At 56.1% G+C, this 20,078-nt stretch overlaps 2 protein-coding genes across 2 annotated transcripts; one reads left to right on the top strand and one right to left on the bottom strand.

Moving 5' to 3' along the window:
• Positions 1–647: 647 nt before the first annotated feature.
• On the bottom strand, positions 648–6,147 carry SYPL2 (synaptophysin like 2). Its single transcript, XM_059867785.1, has 6 exons — positions 6,014–6,147; positions 5,359–5,430; positions 3,928–4,046; positions 2,894–3,095; positions 2,622–2,813; positions 648–1,002 (listed from the first exon to the last, which is right to left on the bottom strand). The coding sequence occupies exons 1-6, from the start codon at positions 6,062–6,064 to the stop codon at positions 874–876; spliced, it is 765 nt and encodes a 254-aa protein (XP_059723768.1). The 5' UTR covers positions 6,065–6,147; the 3' UTR covers positions 648–873.
• An 814-nt stretch (positions 6,148–6,961) lies between these two features.
• PSMA5 (proteasome 20S subunit alpha 5) lies at positions 6,962–18,128 on the top strand. The gene is made up of 9 exons (XM_059867620.1): positions 6,962–7,132; positions 8,013–8,079; positions 10,621–10,747; positions 11,999–12,066; positions 12,623–12,730; positions 12,810–12,868; positions 13,554–13,656; positions 14,624–14,710; positions 17,644–18,128. Exons 1-9 carry the CDS (start codon positions 7,104–7,106, stop codon positions 17,719–17,721), a joined length of 726 nt encoding a protein of 241 aa, XP_059723603.1. The 5' UTR covers positions 6,962–7,103; the 3' UTR covers positions 17,722–18,128.
• The last annotated feature ends 1,950 nt before the right edge of the window (positions 18,129–20,078 follow it).

Genomic DNA, 20,078 nt, shown 5'->3' on the forward strand with positions numbered 1-20,078 from the left:
GGGATGGGGGTACCCGGTATCCCTGTAACAGGTGAGGGGCACTCAGCACCCCTATAACAGGTTAGGGGCACTCGGTATCCCTCTACTCGGTTGGGGTTCCCTGTTATCCCCATTCCGGACCCAGAACCCCAGTTATTCCTATAAGGGGCTGGGGTCTGGTGTAGTTACTTCTATACTGGGCTGTGAGCCCAGGGTATTGCTGTACAAGGCTGAGGTCCCAGGTTATTCCTGTGCGCGGTTGGGGCTCCCCGTTATGCCTATACCAGCCTGGGATCCCCCCTATTATCCCTTTAGGGAGCTGGGACTCTCTGCCATTATTCCCATAGCAGGCTGGGGATCCAGCTGATCTCTATACTGGACTGGTCCTCCCAATGTTATCCCAATACCAGACTGGGGTTCCTGATTATCCCTATACTGGACTGGTGCTCCCAATGCTATCCCAATACCGGACTGAGGTTCCTGATTATCCTTTTACTGGTCTGGGGTCCCCTGTGACCTGTCTGGGACCCTCCATCAGCCCGAACTGATCTGAGGTCCACAGTTCATCCTATACCAGAGATGGGAGGGGTTTATCTCTGTATGGAGCGGGGTCGTGCCCCAGCCGGGTATGCTCAGCTCCGCACCGAGGCAGACACAGGAGCCCAGTGCACAGCTGGTAGCCAGGACTTTATGCGCCCCATACAGACATGGACCCCCGGGGTGACACACAGAGCCCCTGAAAACGAGCGGGACCCCCGGGATTCCGTGTCCCCCTCCAGCATCCCAACCCCCGGCGGCTCCAAGCCCGGGGACAGCGACACCCCGTCCCCGGGCTGGCGGCCGGCGCGAGGTGCCGGGGGCCGGGCTGGGTCCCCGGGCTGGGTCCCCCCGGGGTTACTGCTTGTCGATGGCGCCCTGCTCGGCCGCGCTGTCGCGGGGCGCGGGCGGCCGCAGCCACGGCGTCTCCCGCAGCACGAACCAGCAGTTCCCGGCCCACAGCAGGAAGTTGAGGAACCCGAAGAGCTGCAGGAGAGGAAAGGGGAGAGGGGAGAGAAGAAGGGAGAGGCTCCCACAGGGCGGCCTTGGGGGAGCACAGCACCCCGCACACACCCTGTGCATCCCATGAGCTCCAAACACCCCATGAACCCTGTGCATCAGGTGTGCCCTGTGCACCCCATACACCCCAAACTTTCCATACATTCCATATACTGCATGCAGCCTGTGCATCTTGTGTGCCCTGTGCACCCCACACCCCCATGCACCCCATACTTGCCATAATTCCCATACATCCCACACACCCCACTGCACTCCAGGCACCCCATGTGCCCCATGTGTATCCCACGTCCTGTGCCCCACACACCCCATACTCCCCACCCACGTACTCCAGGCACCTTATGCACCCCATGTGCCCCAATGTGCCACGTAATCTGTGCACCCCATGGACCCTGTATGCCCCATGTGCCTCATGCACCCCACGTACACCATGCAACCCCCATGCCAGATGCACCCCATGCACCCCACTTACCCCCATGAGCCCCTATACCTCAGGCACCTCATATGCCCCATGTCCCCATGCACATCACCCACCCCACACATCCCAAACACCTCTGCCAGGGACTGCATCACCACTCCCTGCCCCATCCTGGCAGTCCCAGGTGGCTGAGTGCCCCATTCCCAGTGTCTGGTTCCCAGTGCAGGGTGCCCCATTCCCAGTGCAGGGTGCCCCTTCCTAGTATCTGGTTCCCAATGCAGGATGCCCATTCCCAGTGCCAGGATCCCAGTGCAGGATGCCCCATTCCCAGTATCTGGTTCCCAGTGCAGGATGCCCATTCCCAGCACCAGGTTCCCAGTGCAGGGTGCCCATTCCCAGTGCCAGGATCCCAGTGCAGGGTGCCCATTCCCAGTATCTGGTTCCCAGTGCAGGATGCCCATTCCCAGCACCAGGTTCCCAGTGCAGGGTGCCCATTCCCAGTGCCAATTTCCCAGTGGGGGGGATGCAGGGTGGATCCCACATCCCGTGGGACCAAGGCAGGTGGCTGTGGAATGTTTTCACCCACATTTCCATGCTGTGCCCATATTTTCATCTGTGTGCCCACCTTGCCACTGCCCTCTCCTGGCTGAGCTCAGGAATCTGGCACAGGTGTGGCAGAATATGTAAGTGTACACCTGTATGCACCCGTGCGTGCCCGTGTGTGTGCCCCTGTGTGTGCCCCTGTGTGTGTGCCCATGTGTGTGTGCCTGTGTGTGTGCACCTGTGTGTCCATGTGTGTGTGCCCCTGTGTGTGTGCCCATGTGTGTGTGTCTGTGTGTGTGCACCTGTGTGTCCATGTGTGTGCCCCTCTGGGCCCATGTGTGTGTGCCCCTGTGTGTGCCCCTCTGGGCCCATGTGTGTGTGCCCCTGTGTGTGCCCCTCTGGGCCCATGTGTGTGTGCCCCTGTGTGTGTGCCCATGTGTGTGTGTCTGTGTGTGTGCACCTGTGTGTCCATGTGTGTGCCCCTCTGGGCCCATGTGTGTGTGCCCCTGTGTGTGCTCCTCTGGGCCCATGTGTGTGTGCCCCTGTGTGTGTGCCCATGTGTGTGTGTCTGTGTGTGCGCACCTGTGTGTCCATGTGTGTGCCCCTGTGTGTGCCCCTGTGCCCTCACCACCGAGATGTTGGCCAGCCCCATGGCCGGCGTGGTGCCAGCGTTGCAGACCACCTCGTTGCCCTGGCAGACGGCCATGGCAGCGATGAGGGCGGAGGGGCGCGTGGCCGCCTTCACGTCGCTCAGCCCCTTGCCCCACGCCGCCGCCGCCACCAGCCAGAAGAAGGCAAAGCAGACGGTGACGCAGAAATCCTGCCAGGAGGAGAGCCTGGCATCAGCTGCCACCCCAGCACGGCGTGGGCTCAGGTGCCCCGGGGGTGAGCCTGCCTTACTGTGAAGGGGAGCTTCGTGTTCTCCGTGTACAGGGAATGGAAGCGGAGGTAGAGCACCAGAGCAGCCATGGAGTAGAGGAAGGAGAAGACCCCCAGGGTCACAAAAAACTCGGCAGGAGCGGAGAAATCACCGATGAGGTACAGGGTGCGGGCTTCTGATTCGTCCTCACAAGTGGGCATCCCAAAGGGAATCTGGTATAACCTGGGGTAGAGGGAGGGGGATCAGGGGGCTGGGAATGGAGAGGATGGTGGGGTACGTGGTGTAACCACGCTGGGGTGGTCCCCTGGGAATGGAGATGATAGGGATGGCTACAATAACCAGGCTGGGGTGGTCCCCTGGGAATGGTGATGATGACAGGGATGGCTAGGATAACCAGGCTGGGATGGACCCTTGGGAATGGAGATGGTGACAGGGATGGATAGAATAACCAGGCCGGAGTGGTCCTCTGGGAATGGAGATGGTGACAAGGATATCGAGAATAACCAGGCTGGGGTGGTCCCCTGGGATGGGAGGGATAGATGGAGTAAGTGCTGGGGTGGTCCCCTGGGAGTGGAAGGTTTGATAGTGACGGCTACAATAACCATGCTGGGGTGCTCCCCTGGGATGGAGGGCACAGATCCACTGCCATAATCTGGATTCTTTTACAGGGTCTAGTGCCCTGGCATGGGGCTGGTGGCAGAGGAAAGGGGTTAGAACCATGACTCTTATCTGGCCCAACTCCATCATTGCCTTCCCAGATAAATCAGGATTCCTGTGGTCTTCCCCAAGTACTGAGAATTTTCCTCCTTCCCCATCCAGTCTTTTGTGATTTACAAGAATCCCCCTGGGTGGTGTCAGGAACTGCCAGGGATGCCAGGGGATGTCCCATGGGGTCAGGGTGTGGGTGGTCCCCAGCTGAACATGGCACTGCAGAGACCATGGCTATGGTCCCATGGAGGTCCTGCCAGCAGGAAAGGAGTCTAACCCCAGCCCAGCACACCCCAGCTTGTGTGGGGGCAGTCCTGGTGGGTGTCAGGGCTCTGCACCCCCTCACCTGAAGGGGTACCCGAACTGGATGCTGATGGCTGTCAGATCTCCATTGCCACATTTCACTGTGGCTCCTGTCTCGCCGCTGAAGGAGCCGCAGGAGCCGAAGGCGAAGATGGCAAAGAGCTACAGGAGAGGGCAGTGGGTCAGGGGTGAGCCCTGGGGGCCCTTTCATCCTTGGGGGGCAGGCTGCATCCCCTGGCACTCAGTACTGGGCAAGCTGCTACCCCCCAGGTGTTGGCCTCAGGTGCCTCCCTCCAACACGGGGATTCTACTGGCACCGGGATTTGAGGGTGGGGGTTGTGCTTGGGGGGGTGGAGACACCAAGGCCAAACCCACCCCCATCCCCCCTTAATTCTGGGCAAGGTACTGGGTGTCAGAGTGGGTTTCCAGGCAGCTGGGAGCATCCCCATGATGGGACCCCTGGAGCTGTCCCCTCCCCAGGAGCCAGCACTGCCCTCCCTTGCTGTTGGAGTCACACTGCCCTCATCTCTTAGATGAGGGTGCTGGGAAAACACCATTCCCAAAGGGTTTTCCCACAACTCCTCCTGGCTGAGCTCCCAACTCTCCCGGGTGAAATGGGGGACCTAAGCCAGGCCTGACCCTGCAGGGATGGGCAGCCCACGGGTGGCACTAAGAGTTTAAGCAGCAGTGTCAGTGGATCCTCCAGGGATTTTCTCCTCGTTTTTGTCTTTGGGCTGTCTTTGCACAGGGATCTGATCCCATATGGTGGCCTCAATGGCAGGGGGAGCCCAGAGCCTCCGTGGTTGGTATTATGCAAACCAAAGAGCTGTAGGATTGGGGGAAAGCCCCTCAAACTGGCTTCTCCCGGTGGGAGGTGCCCCAAGAGGGCTGAGTCCCCTCTGTACCTCAGTTTCCCCTGGGAGCCCCGCGGCTCTGGCGAGGCTGAGCTGCAGAAATGCCACCCTGAAACTCAATCTCACAGGGAGCCATTCATGGCATGGCCAGGACAGGACAGAGCCGCGGGCACTTGGCTCCCCCCCTGTCCCCAGCGTCCCCCTTCCTGGGGCTCACTGACCCTCAGTCCCTCTCCCCATCCATCCACCCACCCACCCACACTGTGCCCCCTGAGCCCCTGGCAATGGCAGGCACCCGGCACCCCGATGTCACTGTCCCCTTTGGCATGGCCGGGCAGAGCCACCTGCTCAAGGTCACCGGGAGGGGCTGGTGGCCCAAACCCGTGTGGCCCCGCTGCCCTCCTCCCCCGGAGCCCCCAAAATGAGACCTCCACCCCGCTGCTGTTGGGGTGCAGGAAGCTCCAGAGGGGCAAGGGGGCTCTGGGATTCCTTCAGTAAGGAACGGAACCCCCCAAATGTGGGGGCACTGCGGTCCGTGGGGAGCAGCAGCCAGCAGTGTGGGGAAGGGGCTGTGGTGTGGGACCGGGACCGGGACCGGGGGCCACACCGGCGTCACTCACCCATTCCAGCACCTTGATGAAACCCAGCGGCTCCTGGAGGCGGCCCCAGCGCAGCCCACGAAGGACACGGTCCTGCAGGAGAGAGTGGCGGGAGCACCGGGACGGCACCGGGACAGCACCGGGGTCTGCTCCGGGGGACTGAGGCACCACCCCGGGTTGCCACAACGGGAGTGTCCCGGGCACGGGGCTGCAACGGGGGATCGGAGGTTGCAACAGGGCCTGCGCTGGGCTGGGGGTTGCCTCGGTGGAGAGGGCTTTACTACGGGAAACCGGGGAGACTGCCCACGGGAACCGGTGGAGCCGCGCCGGGGAACCGGGGAGCTGCCCGGGGTAAACGGTGGGGCTGCAACGGGATTGCCCCGGGCAGGGGGTGCCCTGGGGGCCCGGGGAATGGCATCGGCCACGGCACCAGAACAGCGGAGGGCTGCACCGCGGCACCGGGACGCTGCACCGGAGGTCGCACCGGCGGCTACAGCGGGACATCGTGGGCTGCTCGGGAGGTCGGCACTAGAATACCACGGACTTCTCCGGGGATCGCCTCCGGGACACCGGGGAGGCACCGGGAGTTGCCCCGAGCAACAGTGCCGGGACACCGAGGGGCTGCACCGGGAGCCTACCGCGGTCACCAGGAGGGGGGGAAGCACCGGAGCCCTACCTGGAGCCGGGGCGCTTTATCACCGGCCGCGGGGGCGCCGGGCTCCGACATGGCCGGGCCGGGGGCGGTCGGTGCTGCCTCCGCCGCCCGCTGGGACGGCTCCGCTGGCGGAGCCGCCACCGGGCACCGCAGCGCCCCCGGGGCGGGCAGCACCGCCCCGCCCCCGGCAGCGCCCCTGGGCAGGCCCCGGCCCCCCCGGGCCAGCCCCCCGCCCCGGGCCACCCCCGGGCCCTCTGGCGGGCGCGGGGTGCGCAGCGCCCCCCGGGGGGGGTCCGGCCGTGCATCGGCTCCGCCGCGCCCCCGGGAGCCGGGAGCGCTGGAACGAGGCGGGAATTCCGCCGGGGGCCGCTACCGGGGCCGGCAAGGAGGCTGACGGCGTGGCACCGTGTACCGGGCGTTGGGGTGCCGGTATGGCCCGGGGGGCAGGGGCATACAGCCCCTCCCGGTATCTTTTCCCGGTATTCCCTTCGGCGCAGCCCGTCCCGGAGCCCGTTCCCGACACCGCCTCCCGTAGCTTCTTCCCGGTGCCCCCTTCTCGGTACCCCATCCGTGGTGCCGCCTCCCTGACCCCCCATTCCCGGTACCCCCTTCCCGCCCCCTCTTTCCCGGTTCCCCTTCCCGGTTCCCCATTCCCGGGAACCCCTCCCGGCACCGCGCCGTGCCCGCCGCAGGCCACGCCCCCTACTGATCTGGCCCCGCCCCTGAAGCATAGCCACGCCCTTTTCAGGACCACGCCCCTCATCCTCCCTCCCCCGTCCCGCTCTGGCCCCGCCCCCATCCGGCGCCCTAGCGATACGACCACGCCCCCGATGCGCCGGCCCCGCCCCTCTCGCGTTGGCCCCGCCCCATCACTTGGCCCCTCCCATCTCCCCCAATCCTGGTCCCGCCCTCCCCGCCGTCCCATTGGCTGGACTGCACGGCCGCTGTCCAATGGGCGGGCGGCGCGGGCGGAAGTGCCGCTCGGGGCCGGAAGCGGCGTTGCAGCCCCCGGTGAGGCCGCAGCGCTCCCGGTGCCCCCGGACCCCTCGAGTCCCCCCGGCACCTCCGGAGTCCCCAGGATCCGCCGGCACCGCCCGGCCCTGCCGCCGCCATGTTCCTCACGCGCTCCGAGTACGACCGGTGAGTGCCCGCCCGCGCCGCGGCTGAGTCACGGGCCTGCGCCCGGCGCGGCACGAGCGGTCCGGGCCGCCCCGACCGGCGGCTCCCGCGCTGCGATCGCACCGGGAGCTGCCGGGAGCCCGCCGCCCTGCCACGGGACCGGGGATGCCAGGATGGAATGGAGCGAGGGCGGGGGAACTCCTGGTGTGCAGGGATGGGGTACCCGGGGAAAGGAGCGTGTCCGGGGGGAGCGGCTGAGGGACCTGGGAAGGGGCTCAGCCTGGAACAAAGGAGGCTCAGGGGGGACCTTCTGGCTCTGCACAACTCCTGACAGGAGGGGACAGCCGGGGGGGTCGGGCTGTGCTGCAGGGAACAGGGACAGGAGAAGAGGGAACGGCCTCAGGCTGGGCCAAGGGTATTTCGTTTGGATGTTGGGAATTTTTTTCATGGAAAGGCTTGTCCTGCCCTGACACAGACTGCCTGAGGCAGTGGTGGAGTCCTCATCCCTGGAAGGGCTCAAAAACCACGTGGAGGTGGCACCTGGGGACAGGGGCGAGTGGTGGCCTTGGCAGGGCTGAGGGGGAAAGGCTGCACTCCGTGATCCCAAAGGACTTTTCCAGTCTCAAGGATTCCAGGATTCCATGGTCAAACAGGACCTGTCTGGCTCCTGGTGCTCCCTTTGCATTCCAAAGTGTGCCAGAACACCCCACCTGCTTCTCACCTGTGCCTGGACCTGCTGGCTCTCCTTGAGTCCATGACCGTCCTGAGTGCCCACCCTGTGGCTGTCCTGTGCTGAGGGGACATGGCCCTGCTGTCCCCCCGCCCCACCTGTGCCCAGGTGGCCTCACCCTTGAGCAAGGCCTTGGTTTCCTGCCCTTCTCACTGTGTGTTCTCCTTGCAGGGGTGTGAACACCTTTTCTCCAGAGGGGAGGCTCTTCCAGGTGGAGTATGCCATTGAGGCCATAAAGGTACTTTTTAAAAAGTTTCCTTCAAAGTTTCCTTTCCAACCCCAGGCAGGGATTGCTCGGGACTTGTTGGAACCCTGGATGCTGAGAATTTTAAACTTCCTGTGCTGAAAGGCACAGACCCACAAGACAGCACTGAGGCTGTAAAGAAGGCTTCCAAAATGGATTAATAACATTGGAATTATGAGGGTGTAGTTAATTAGAAGTATGTAATATCACAGAGTAGAAAACTTAAAAGTTTGGGGTTTAAAAATATAGTAATAGATGTGAAGCTAAATAGAAGTTTTAGAGTGGAAACAAATTGTTCTTCTTTACCTTCTTCTCCATAGATTTGAGTGATATTTTATAGTTAAACAGAAAAGTCCACACTGCAGGCTTTGACAAATCAATTATTAAGTTAAAAGAGAAATTAATTTAAGTATAATTTCTTAATTAGATAGTTTAACCTTAAAAGACCTTATAACAAGAGATAGTTAACCATTTTGTACCTTACTCATGAAAAACTAGGAAACTCACAGCTGTGAGACTGTAACATTGATAAGAAACAATGAATACCTAAATCTGAACACAAACTATCATCTCAAGTACCTTCAATCCCAACCCCAACAGAAATAAAAAAAAAAGAAACAAAGAACCCACAAGGACTAATCCAGGCTGTGTCTGTTTCCTCCAGCCAAACATCCCACTGCTCTGCTCTTTTATGGGTCAGCAAGGACCAAAACCCACTGATTTCCCCCAAAGTTCAGTGCAATGTTCCCTCCCCTGTCCTACCAAGTGGTGTATCCCCAAAAAATGCAGTCCAAAGCTGTTTATCCCCAAATCCAACCTAAACAACTTCTTGGGTGGATTTAAATGTAAACCTGAAAGTTGTTAGGAGCAAACCCATCTTTGCAGGGCCAAATGGCCTTTGGGGATTAAACATCCTTAATTGATAAATATTCGTAATTGATAAATATTCCTGTCTGTTATGTTGACAGAATGTGGGTGTTGATTGGTAATAAGTTTAAATTTGGAAGAAACAGGTCAAGTGAGGAAGGGAAAAAGCTCTGAGGTGTTTGAACAGGTCAGGTGAGGAAGGGAAGGTGCTTGAACTGGGGAGAAGAGTCCTGACTTCACCTTGCCTGTGTTCCTTTAGCTTCTTGGAGCACTAAAAAGAGGAATAAAGTAATAATGTAACAGAAAAAGTAATACAAGTATCAAGGACTTGGGAATTAAAGCTCCCAGGGGGATGTTGGTGGCCATGCTGGTTTGATAAATTAAAACAGATCTCCTGCCATCCCTGTTGCTGTAGGTGCAGCTTTCCAGGGTATCTTGGGTTTAAAATTAAACCCCTTGTCTAGAAGTGGATGTTGGGAGGGAGCATTCCACACTGCAGCTGGTTCTGCCAGGAAATTCCCTGGTGGGGGAGAGCTGGGAGTGCTGGGAGCAGGCTGGGATCCAGGCAGGGCTGCTGGGATCAAGGCTGGATTGAGTTTAGGAGTTGGTGGGGTTAAGGTAGGACCAGTGGGATTGAATAGGATTGAGGTAAGGGCTGGTGGGATCCAGATTAGGGGCTGGAAAGATCCAAAAAGCATTGGTAGGATCATGGTGGGATGAAGGTAGTTGTTGGTGGGATCAAGGCTGGATTGAGTTTAGGAGTTGGTGGGATCAAGGTGGGGTTAAGGTAGGACCAGTGTGGGATTTGGTGGGATTAAATAGGATCCAGATTAGGGGCTGGTGGGATCTAGGAAAGCATTGGTAGGATCATGGTGGGATCAAGGCAGGGCTGGTGGGATGAAAGTGGGATCCAGGCAGCTCTTGGTGTGCCTGAGGTAGGATCAAAGTAGGGGCTGTTGGGATCAAGGCAGGGATTTGTGGGATCAAGGTAGAATCAAGGTGAGGGTTGGTGCAGTTGAGGTGGGATCCAGGCAGGGCCTGATGGAATCAAGGTGGGATCACAGCAGAATCCAGACAAGGGCTGCCAGGAGCCCCTAGGATCTGTCACTGTGCTTGTGGCCCTGGTGACACTGAGGTGTCCTGCAGTCCTGGGGTGGAATTGCTGCCTGGGACTCTGGGGGAAACAGGAGTTTATGGAAAGCCACGTGCCCAAACCAGAACTGCAGAGAGATTTGTACTGATGTGGGAAGTTCTCCCACCCTTAAAGGTTTAAAGGAGTTTAAAACTCTCTTTTCTCTCTGGCAGAGGAGAATTCCCAGGGCCTTTTACACTCACCAGGCTCCACAAACTGCTGTTGCTTAAAGGATGTGCAGCTGGGGAAGGGGCTGGAGCACCAGGAGGGGCTGAGGGAACTGGGAAAGGGGCGCAGACTGGAGAAAAGGAGGCTCGGGGGGGACCTTGTGGGACCCACTGGGTTCTCATGGGAATCCCATGGATTTCACCTTCCCCATTTCCTACTTCAGGGAATAAGCTTGAAAATCCACCATGCCAAGCCAGAGTGGGTTTGTGTGTGGGTGACACAATTGAATCCAAACCAACACACCTGCAAATAAGTCAGAATTAGCAGTGATATGTGTGTGAGCTGGAGCCTGTGGTGTTGTTTTGCAGCTTGGCTCCACAGCCATTGGGATCCAGACCTCAGAGGGAGTTTGCCTGGCTGTGGAGAAGAGGATCACATCCCCCCTGATGGAGCCCAGCAGCATTGAGAAGATTGTGGAGATCGACTCCCACATTGGTATGGAGGAGGGATTCATCCCTCTGCATCAGATCACCCCCAAAATTGTGAATTATTTATGATAATAGTCCATCCCTGGCAATATGGAGAGTTGTGTGTTGGGATGAACCCTCCCTCCCAGTGCACACCAGCTCCTGGTCACTAGTTTTACAGGCTCCAAGCCAGCAGAAAGAAGCTCCAGGAAGCAGAAGGAGGCAGCTGAAGCTCCATCCCCCTGCCTCAGTAGCCTTCCTCATGAAAGCTCATCCCAAATTTAGCTCTGGGAGGGCAGGGAGTTGTGGTGGGCCTGGCTGGGGCCAGTTTCTCCAGGATCACTGATGCCACCCATGCCCTGAGCAGCCCACAATGGGCTCATGACCAAATATGTCACTCTGAAAGGGCAGGAAACCTCCAGAATTCCTGTGTTGCTGCTCCATGGGCATGAGAGGAGCTCCAAGAGTCCAGTTTCCTCCTCCCAGGAGCTTATGATGCAGTCACGTCCTCCCAGAGTGGGATCTGTGCTGGGATTCCTGCAGCCTCTGCTGCCTGTGGAGCAGCCAGGGCCCTTCCCAGCAGGTTGTTCTGGAGCAAATCTGGTTCAATCCCACAGAGTCCTCGAGACTGGAAAAGCCCTCTAAGATCATGGAGTCCAACCATCCCAAGGCCGCCACTGATCCATGTCCCAAAGTGCCACATCCTCACTTTTTGAACCCTTCCAGGGATGGGGACTCCAGCACTGTTCACAGGGCAGCCTGTGCCAGGGTCTGACCATGCTTTCCATGGAAAAAATAATGTAAGATCTGACCTGAACCTGCCCTGGCCCAGCCTGAGGCTGTTCCCTCTCCTGTCCCTGTTCCCTGGAGCACAGCCCGACCCCCCCGGCTGTCCTTTCAGGAGTTGTGCAGAGCCACAAGGTCCCCTCTGAGCCTCCTTTTCTCCAGGCTGAGCCCCTTTCCCAGCTCCCTCAGCCCCTCCTGATGCTCCAGCTCCTTCCCAGCTGTGTTGCCTTCTCTGTACATGCTCCAGCTCCTCATTGTCCTTCTTGTGAGAAACCCAAAACTATTCCCAGGATTGCAGGTGTGGCCTCAGCAGTGCCCAGCACAGGGGGACAAATCTCTTCCCCACCTTCCCACTCAGAGACCAGCTCCTCCCTGCAGCCCTTTGTGTTTTACATGGGCTTTGGGCGTTCTGGGGGAAAACACATCCCAAATAATGGGTGGAATGACTCAGGAATGAAACAGGAATGACTCCTGGTTGCCCTTTCCCTTCCAGGGTGTGCCATGAGTGGCCTAATAGCTGATGCAAAGACTTTAATTGACAAGGCCAGAGTGGAGACTCAGGTAAGATCTGACAACTCTGTTCTTAAATTAGCAGCACAAATCCCAGGAACTCCTTAAAAGTCTTGACAAAGGGAAGATCATTCCATCAAAGGAGCTGGTGGGAAGCTGGAGGCTTGTTGGGAGTGTAGGGGCTGACTTCTGGTAAAATATAGGATATATTGGTTTTCTTTTTATCCCCTTACATTTCCCGGATGCCTCAGGTGCCTGGAGGTCCTGGGTACAAATCTGTGCTGCTGCAAAGGATTTTCCTGGGGTTTTCTCCTGCATATCAGTACTTTTCCACCCTCTGGAGAGCTGTGTAACACATTCCTTGCAAAGCTGATATTTGTATAAAGTCCTTCAGCTTTGCATTTCCTTTTTGGCATCCCAAGCTTTGCTATCCAATTTTCTGTGGAGTTTTGTACATCCCACTCTCCCTGATGCTTCCCTGAGGGAACTGGCTGTTCCCTGGGTTCCACAGGGAAGTTATCCTTGTGTCCCCCACCTCAGCCATGCAGGGGTGTCATATTTTGGGCACATGGGACTAATGGGAATCTTGATTTGGATTTTCCTGCAGAATCACTGGTTCACCTACAACGAGACCATGACAGTGGAGAGTGTGACACAGGCTGTGTCTAACCTGGCTCTGCAGTTTGGGGAGGAGGATGCTGACCCAGGAGCCATGGTGGGACTGGGGATTTGGGGGGTGCTGGGGAACCCCCCTGTCCCCCCCTGTCTGACCCATTCCCTCCTCTGTCCTGCAGTCCCGCCCGTTCGGTGTCGCTCTGCTCTTCGGAGGGGTGGATGAGAAAGGACCCCAGCTGTGAGTTCTGCTCTCCTAATCCAGGGAAAAAACCAAACCTCCACTGCAAAATTCCCAGGCTGTTTTAAGGACTCGATTCTGGGATTTTCCTTAAGTCAGCCCCTTGGGGTTTATCCCATTATGTCCCTGATTGTTAATCCTGTTAAACCCTTTCCAGAGCCCTGCCTGCTTGTTTGGCATGGAAAATCATCAAATCTGCCCCAAACCGTTGCCTTTTTAAATTAAAAATGTGGTTTCCTGGGGAGGAGGGAAGTGTTAAAGCTCTCCTCATCTTCAGTGTATTCTTACCTTTCCCTAAAGGACTGTCAGAGCCACCAGTAACATAATCCATGTGACATTCCTTGGGGAGGTGTTGGAGCAGCTGTAACCTGAACTCAGCACTTCAAATGGCCCCACTGGAAGTGGGAAAGGCTTGGCAGAGCCAGACCAGTCAGGTCTGCCTTCCAGCAGGGAAAAAAACTTGCTGAATTTATTTAAAAAAAATTAGGATAAGATGGGAAATCCAAAGGGAAACGGTTCTCTGAGCAAAGAGGGCAGTGTTAGAGTGTGTAAGCTGCCAGTCCAGGAGCTCTTGGGGAGGAATCCCAGCTCCAGCTGTGCAGGGAGCTCTGGGGGACTGGTGGGAGAGTCCTTGGGATGCCCTGGGGTGGGATGGGTTGCAGGCAGTCACCCCCTGTCCCCACAGGTTCCACATGGATCCCTCGGGGACGTTCGTGCAGTGCGATGCCAGAGCCATCGGCTCCGCCTCGGAGGGAGCCCAGAGCTCCCTGCAGGAGGTTTACCACAAGGTAAGGGCTGCATTTGGGGCTGGGGGTCACCTCTCCTGGGCCCGGGGTACTTCACCACCTCCCAGGACCCCCTCATTCCCTCCCCAGTGAGGATTTAGGACTGGGCTGGAGAGGAGGGGCCTGAGCTGCTCAGGGCAGGATCACTCCTGAGCAGAGGATCCTGTGAGTAGGTGCTGAGCATCTCTACAACAGAGAGCTGCTCCCAGCAGCTGCTCTCTGCCTGCGAGATAATTAGGGCAATGTCAGGAAGTTCTCTATAAATAAAAACTGAGCTCTGGGTGCTGCTGTCAGCATCAGGCTCTGTGTGGATACAGCTGGAAGCATCCTGAGCTCACAGCAGCACCTTCAGAAAGGGAACAGCTTTTGTGCTGGAAGTTCTGGTCATGATGATATTAAATAGGAATTTTTTCCCCCATGAGGAGGGGGTTGCCCATTTTGGGTGCTAAGAAGCCAAACCCTGATGAAAAGCACTGTTAGTGATGGTGGCTGGGAAGACTCATTTGTTCACTGGAACTCTCCAAATTACCCAAATTCTGGACTCCCTGGATTGTCAACCCTTTTTCAAGTGCAAAGTTACTGAAACACAGCTGTGCTGCACATCCCTCTGCCTCTAGGGATGCCTAGGATTTATCAGATTAAATGCAGCATGGAGGCTTCTGCCTAGAGGCAATCTGGCTTTTTGGGAGGAAATAGGTGAAGAGAAACAGCCCCTCCTTTCCCAAATGTACCATTTGAAAATTAACCAGCTTTATGTGCCCTAATAAACCATTTTTAAATCTCAGAAAGGCAGGATTTCACTGTCCCTGTGGATATCCCTGCCCTGCCTGCTCCAGTCTCCCAGGGATGCTGCAGATCCCTTGCTAAGCTGCTCCTTTGGCTGCCTGGCTCAAGGGATTTGGGAGAGGGGAGGGAGAGGGGCCAGGTGCTGAGCCTGCAGCTTGGCATCCATGAGCCATTTGTTTTGCAGTCCATGACACTAAAGGAAGCCATCAAATCTTCCCTGGTCATCCTGAAACAGGTCATGGAGGAGAAGCTAAATGCCACCAACATTGAGGTAAGTCTTGCTGGAGTCAGGATTGCCCCTGGAGCAAGGAATGGAGGAGCTCAGGGCTTCCTGAGCCAAGTCCTGCAGGTGTTCCTGCCCTTCTCATCACATCCTGTGGGGCATTTTGGAAAAGTTGAAGCTTTTCCCCTGCAGAGGTGCAGAGCCTGGTCTCTTTTCATGGCTGATCCATGTGGTATTTGCAGGGTCCCCAGGATGAGGTGAAGAGATGAATCTGACTCCATGTTCTTAGAAGGCTAATTTATTATTTTATGATATTATATTAAAGAATGTGATATTAAAACTATACTAAAGAAAGAGAAAGGATACAGACAGAAAGCTTAAGAAGAATGATAATGAAAAACTTGTGGCTGACTCCTCAGTCTGACACAGCTGATGGTGATTGGTCATTAATTAAAAACAATTCACATGAAACCAATCAAACAATGACCAGTTGGTAAACAATCTCCAGACCACATTCCAAAGCAGCAAACACAGGAGAAGCAATCAGATAATTACTGTTTTCATTTCTCTCTGAGGCTTCTCAGCTTCCCAGGAGAAGAATCCTGGGCAAAGAGGATTTTTCAGAAAATATGACAGTGACAGATGCAGGAGGAGCAGAAGGGATTCTCTGACCCTCAGTCAGCAGAACCCAACATACCACCCAGACTGCTTGTTCTTCTGCATCTAGCCATTCTTTTTTGCTTTGCTGCTTGTAATATTAGAAGGAATGAAAATTACCCAGCTCCTGGGCTGCTATATTAGTCCTGGGGCAGTGCCAAAAATCCCTTGGACAGTGGGAGCAGCAAGGATCCTCCAGGAATGGCTGTGCCCCTGGAGCCCTGGGGGCAGGCAGTACCCACAGACCCCCAGAGCTGCTCCACAGGCTCCTTTTTGGGTGGGAAGGGTACAAACCCTCTGCACTGGGTGGGGTAACTGGGGGATGAGAAGCCAGGCTGGTGTATAGAGTTTGCTTCTATTTCGGGTGGGTTATGAGACACCAGACCTTTCCAAAGTGTGGCATTCCAGCTCCTGAGCTGCTCTCTCCTCCCCTTCCTTCCCTCTGAGTGCTGGGAAACCTTTTCCCAAACAGCCCCAAGGTACTCACCCCATTTTTGTATTAAATGTTGCTGTGGGGGGACCATTCCTGGTGGGATTCAGCAGCTTCCTTTGGAGGGGAAGGCCAACAGCACGTGGGAATTTGGATACTGTGTCCCAAAATCATGCCATGTGGCTGGAATCTCCTTCCCAGGTGCTCTTCCAGCCCTTGGCTGTACATTTTTTCCTGGTACAGTGCAGGCAGTGGAATGTGTACAGTATCCTGATGTCATGTCCCTGTTTAACAGGGCTTAACTGTGCTTGGCACGGCCCTGGAGTGGGGTGGAATGGTGCAGGGGGAAGGACAGCAGGAATGTGCTGAGGATTAAAAGGTTTCTATTGACTCAAGGCACCCCCTGGCTGAAAATCTGCCACCTGAAGAGCTCTTTGCTTCCTAGAAGTATGTGCCTCTCCCATTTCTTGGCTCTGGCCATGCTGCTGTGGCATTTTCCATCTAGGAACAAAGAGAAGAGGGAAAGTGTGGCAGTGGAAGAGTTAAATCCATTGGTGGCAAAGGTCAGGAGCCTGAAAGGACTTCACAATTTTAGATTAATGACTTCCCTGTGAAGCCTGTCAGGGAATGGTGAAGCTTTGGTAGGGAGAAGGTGAGGGACAGGTTTGAGGAGGTGGGGAAAAGCAAAGGAATTGGTGTCTCTGCTGGTTTTAGTGTTCATAAAGGTTTTTTTCAGTATTTAGAGCTGGTTTTGGTGCATAAATCTGGCTCTTGTTGAGTCTGGTTGGGCTCAGGATCAGTGCAGTCCCTGCACAGGTGGTTTGGTGCCCAGAGCAGCTGGGGCTGCCCCTGGATCCCCAGGCCAGGCTGGACAGGGCTGGGAGCAGCCTGGGACAGTGGGAGATGTCCCTGCCATGGCAGGGCTGGAATGGATGGGCCTTAAGGTCCCTTCCAGCCCAAACTACTCCATGACTGGAGGGGCTGAAGTGGCATCTCCAAGTGCCTCCACCTTGTCTGAGAGTTCTGGGTGAAACCTGGGCTGGCAGCAGCTCTCAGGCTGAGTGTGGGGGAAAAACACCTTGTGGTACCTCCCTGCCCTGGCTCAGGTATTCCCTTGTGCTGGTGAAGGAGGAGTTTGTGAAAAGTCACCTCAGAAGAGCTCTGGGATCTGCTGGGATGCTGCAGAGCTTTCCTTCAGGTTTTTGGTTGCATCCATACACTTTGATCCTGGAGAGTCAAACCATGTTTGACACTCCCAGTGCCTGTGAGTTCAGGGGCAGCCCAGCCCTGCTCCTATCCCAGCCCAGCCATGTCCCTGCCCCATCCTAACCTATTATGGGATACCCCAGCTCATTCCAGGCCATCCCAGCTCTCTCTGGCACAGCTGTCCCTGTTTTGGGCTCCCATCCCTGAGCCAGCTGTGAATATTTCTGCTCATGTTTCTCCTCCTGGCTCCTCCTCTCATTCAAGTATCCCTCATCCCTGCTGCTGCCTCTGGAATGTTTCTACTGTCTGCCCTGGCTCTGTGCTGTCCCTCTTTTCCTTAGAGATCTCTGCCTCAGTTTCCCTGAGCCCCCTCAGCTCCCAGACAGGATTTGTCCCCTTGGTTCCTGGAGGAGCAGAATCCTTTGCAGAGGCAGGAATTCTCTCCTGGGAGGTTTTTGATGGCTTTTCCCCCATTGAGTGGGAGCAGTTCCCACTAAAATTCCCTGCTGCTGCTCCTCTTGAGGAGGCTGAGTCAATTCAAAGCTATTTGTGCAGCAGGCAGCTATTTTAGGGCATCATGGAGCGTGTTCTGGGCTGGAATGATCCTGCTGGCCTGGCAGATCAGGAGAAGGAACAGCTGCTCCTGCTCTCCTCAGCCACTCTTAACCCCTTGTTCCTTCTCTTGCAGCTTGCCACGGTGGAGCCTGGCATGAAATTCCACATGTACACAAAAGAGGAGCTGGAGGAGGTCATCAAGGATATTTGAAAAAGAAAGAGAGACCCCCAAAAGCTCAAAGCCCTGCCCTGACCAAAGGAACTGGTGCAGTTCACCCAGCTCCTGGGACTTCCCTCCCCACAGCACCTGTATCTGCTGCTCCTGCCAACTCCAGAGGTTTTTTTACCTTTTCTGGACAGAACTGAGCTTTGCCCCGGGAGGGAATGAAATAAATAATTTTGTTACTCTCACTGGGCTCCTCAGCAGGGGGGGAAAGGTGGGAAGGCAGGGATTTGGAGCCAAAACTGGGGGTGGATTGGGACAGCAGCTGTGCCAAGGGCACTGCCAGGCCTGCTGCAGGAGTGAGTCTCCCTCTTGTGGTGCTGTCCACGGGGAAATCCAGGTGTCATTCCACACTTCTTTTAAAAAAATAGAGAGTTTTTAATCTGTTCAGTGCATTCCTCCCTCCTTCTCCAGTGTTTTTTATCTGTAAAAGAGTCCCTGGAGCTCCATCTGCTTCCCTGCAAAGAAATCTACAATCAGCCTTGGGGTTTGTGTTTCCTTCTGGTAGGGCTTGAAAAAAATCCAGAACAGTTGTTAGATCAGAGCCCACCAAGCAGAAACAGGGATAAGGGGCTGAAATCCTGCAGGTACCTCTGGGTTTTGAATTAACCCTATTTTTCACCAGAAAATTCCTGCTTATCCCACTTAGTTTTTTTGTTCTCCAGCAGAAATCTCTCTCTGTGTCCTCAAAACAGTGTCTGGGAATCAAAGATGGGTCTGATAAGGGAGTAAATTAGAATAAAGGAGTATTTTCCTATAAAAGCATGGTTGTGGGGAAAGGCAGCTCTGCCTCAGTCCTGGCAGCTGGCTCTGGGCTGCCCTTGGAAGGGCAGAGGCCTGGAAATCAAAATCCAGGACAAATTACAGCTTCAAATGCCAATTTCAGGATAATTTATGGTATCACCCTGAACCAAGCAGCCGTGGCTGCTGTGGAAGAGCTGGGATAGGGGTTGTTTTAGGAAATTGGAATGCTGGAAGTGAGGAAATGAGTTTTGTCAGTTGGCAAAGCCAAATCTCCCCCCACCTCCAGCTCTGCCTTTTCCAGAAGGAAGAATGCCTCTCCTGCTTTTCCCCTCTCTTGCCATTGCCAGATGAATTCAGGAGGGGAAGCAAGTCTGGAAAATTAGTTTTTGGATAACCTCAATTTCAGCACAGCCCAGTGCCCTCCTGGAACTCGTGGGAGAATTCCTGTCTCCTCTTCCAGAGCCATTTAAAGGGAACAAATTGGATCAGGTGCTGCCCTTAGGAGCTGGATCCAACACCTGTCCCTGCAGGTGGGACCAAATTACCTAAATTACCTGTTCATGGCCTTGGCTCATTGGGGAAGATGTTGGAATCCTGGGTGCTGAGAATTTCAGACTTTCTGTGCTGACAGGCACTGACCCCCAAGAAAACACTGCAGTGATCTGAGGCTGTGGAGAAGCTTCCAAAATGGAATGGCAGAACTGGGATTGTGGGTGTGGAGTTTGAATAGAGGTGTCTGATATCACAGGGTGGAAACTTGGAGTTTAAGGTCTTAGAATATAGTAATATAGAAAAAGCAAGATGGAGCTTTCAGCCTGAATGTGAAATTCCATCTCTAGTGCTTCAAACCTAACGAACCTTGGCAGAGGCAGGCAGGAAGGGAAAGAGAAAAAGGAAAGAAAAGTGAAAGAAAGAAGAGAAAAAAGAAAATAAGTTAATCCGTTCCTCATAGCCTGGGCGTGGGGGCTCAGCCTGGCTCCGGCTCAATGCTGTGCCGCTCCTCATTCTCCCTGTGCCCTGTTCAGCCTCGGGCCAGCCCCGGGGGGACACGCCGCTGTCCCCTCCCCTGGACCCCCGGCCGCGCCCGCGCTGTGTGAATGGGTCGGGCGGGCCCCCTATGGCCTCAGCCAATCAAAAAATCGCTCCGGCTCCCCCTGCCAATCAGAGGCTGTCGCTGGGTAGATTAGAGACCGGGGTGGGGAGGGGCGGGTTCAAGCCTTGCCAGCCAGTCACAGGAAGAGTTGGGTGGTGATTGACAAAGAAGCCAGCCAATCAGCTGGAGAGGCTGCCTTTGAGGAGGAGGCGTGGCCGCGTTCTGAGCGACAGCTCCTCCAGTCAATCGCCGCTGCTCCGGCTGGGCCAGCGGGACACGCGCCCCGGCAGACGGATGGCAATAGACAGAGGGACAGCGGGACAGACCGGTAGACAGACGGACAGAAAGCGCGATAGATGAATCGACAGACAGGTCCCCGCCCCCCGCCCACCCAGCGCACGGCGCCAGCACGTGGAGGCGGACAGGCGGACGGACAGAAAGACATCTCTCCCTGCAACTCCTGGGAAGGACAGACAGATACCCCTCCCTGCATTCCCCGGGATGGACA

The sequence above is a fragment of the Haemorhous mexicanus genome, chromosome 25, assembly GCF_027477595.1.
Source record: "Haemorhous mexicanus isolate bHaeMex1 chromosome 25, bHaeMex1.pri, whole genome shotgun sequence".
NCBI classification, from domain to species: Eukaryota; Metazoa; Chordata; class Aves; order Passeriformes; family Fringillidae; genus Haemorhous; species Haemorhous mexicanus.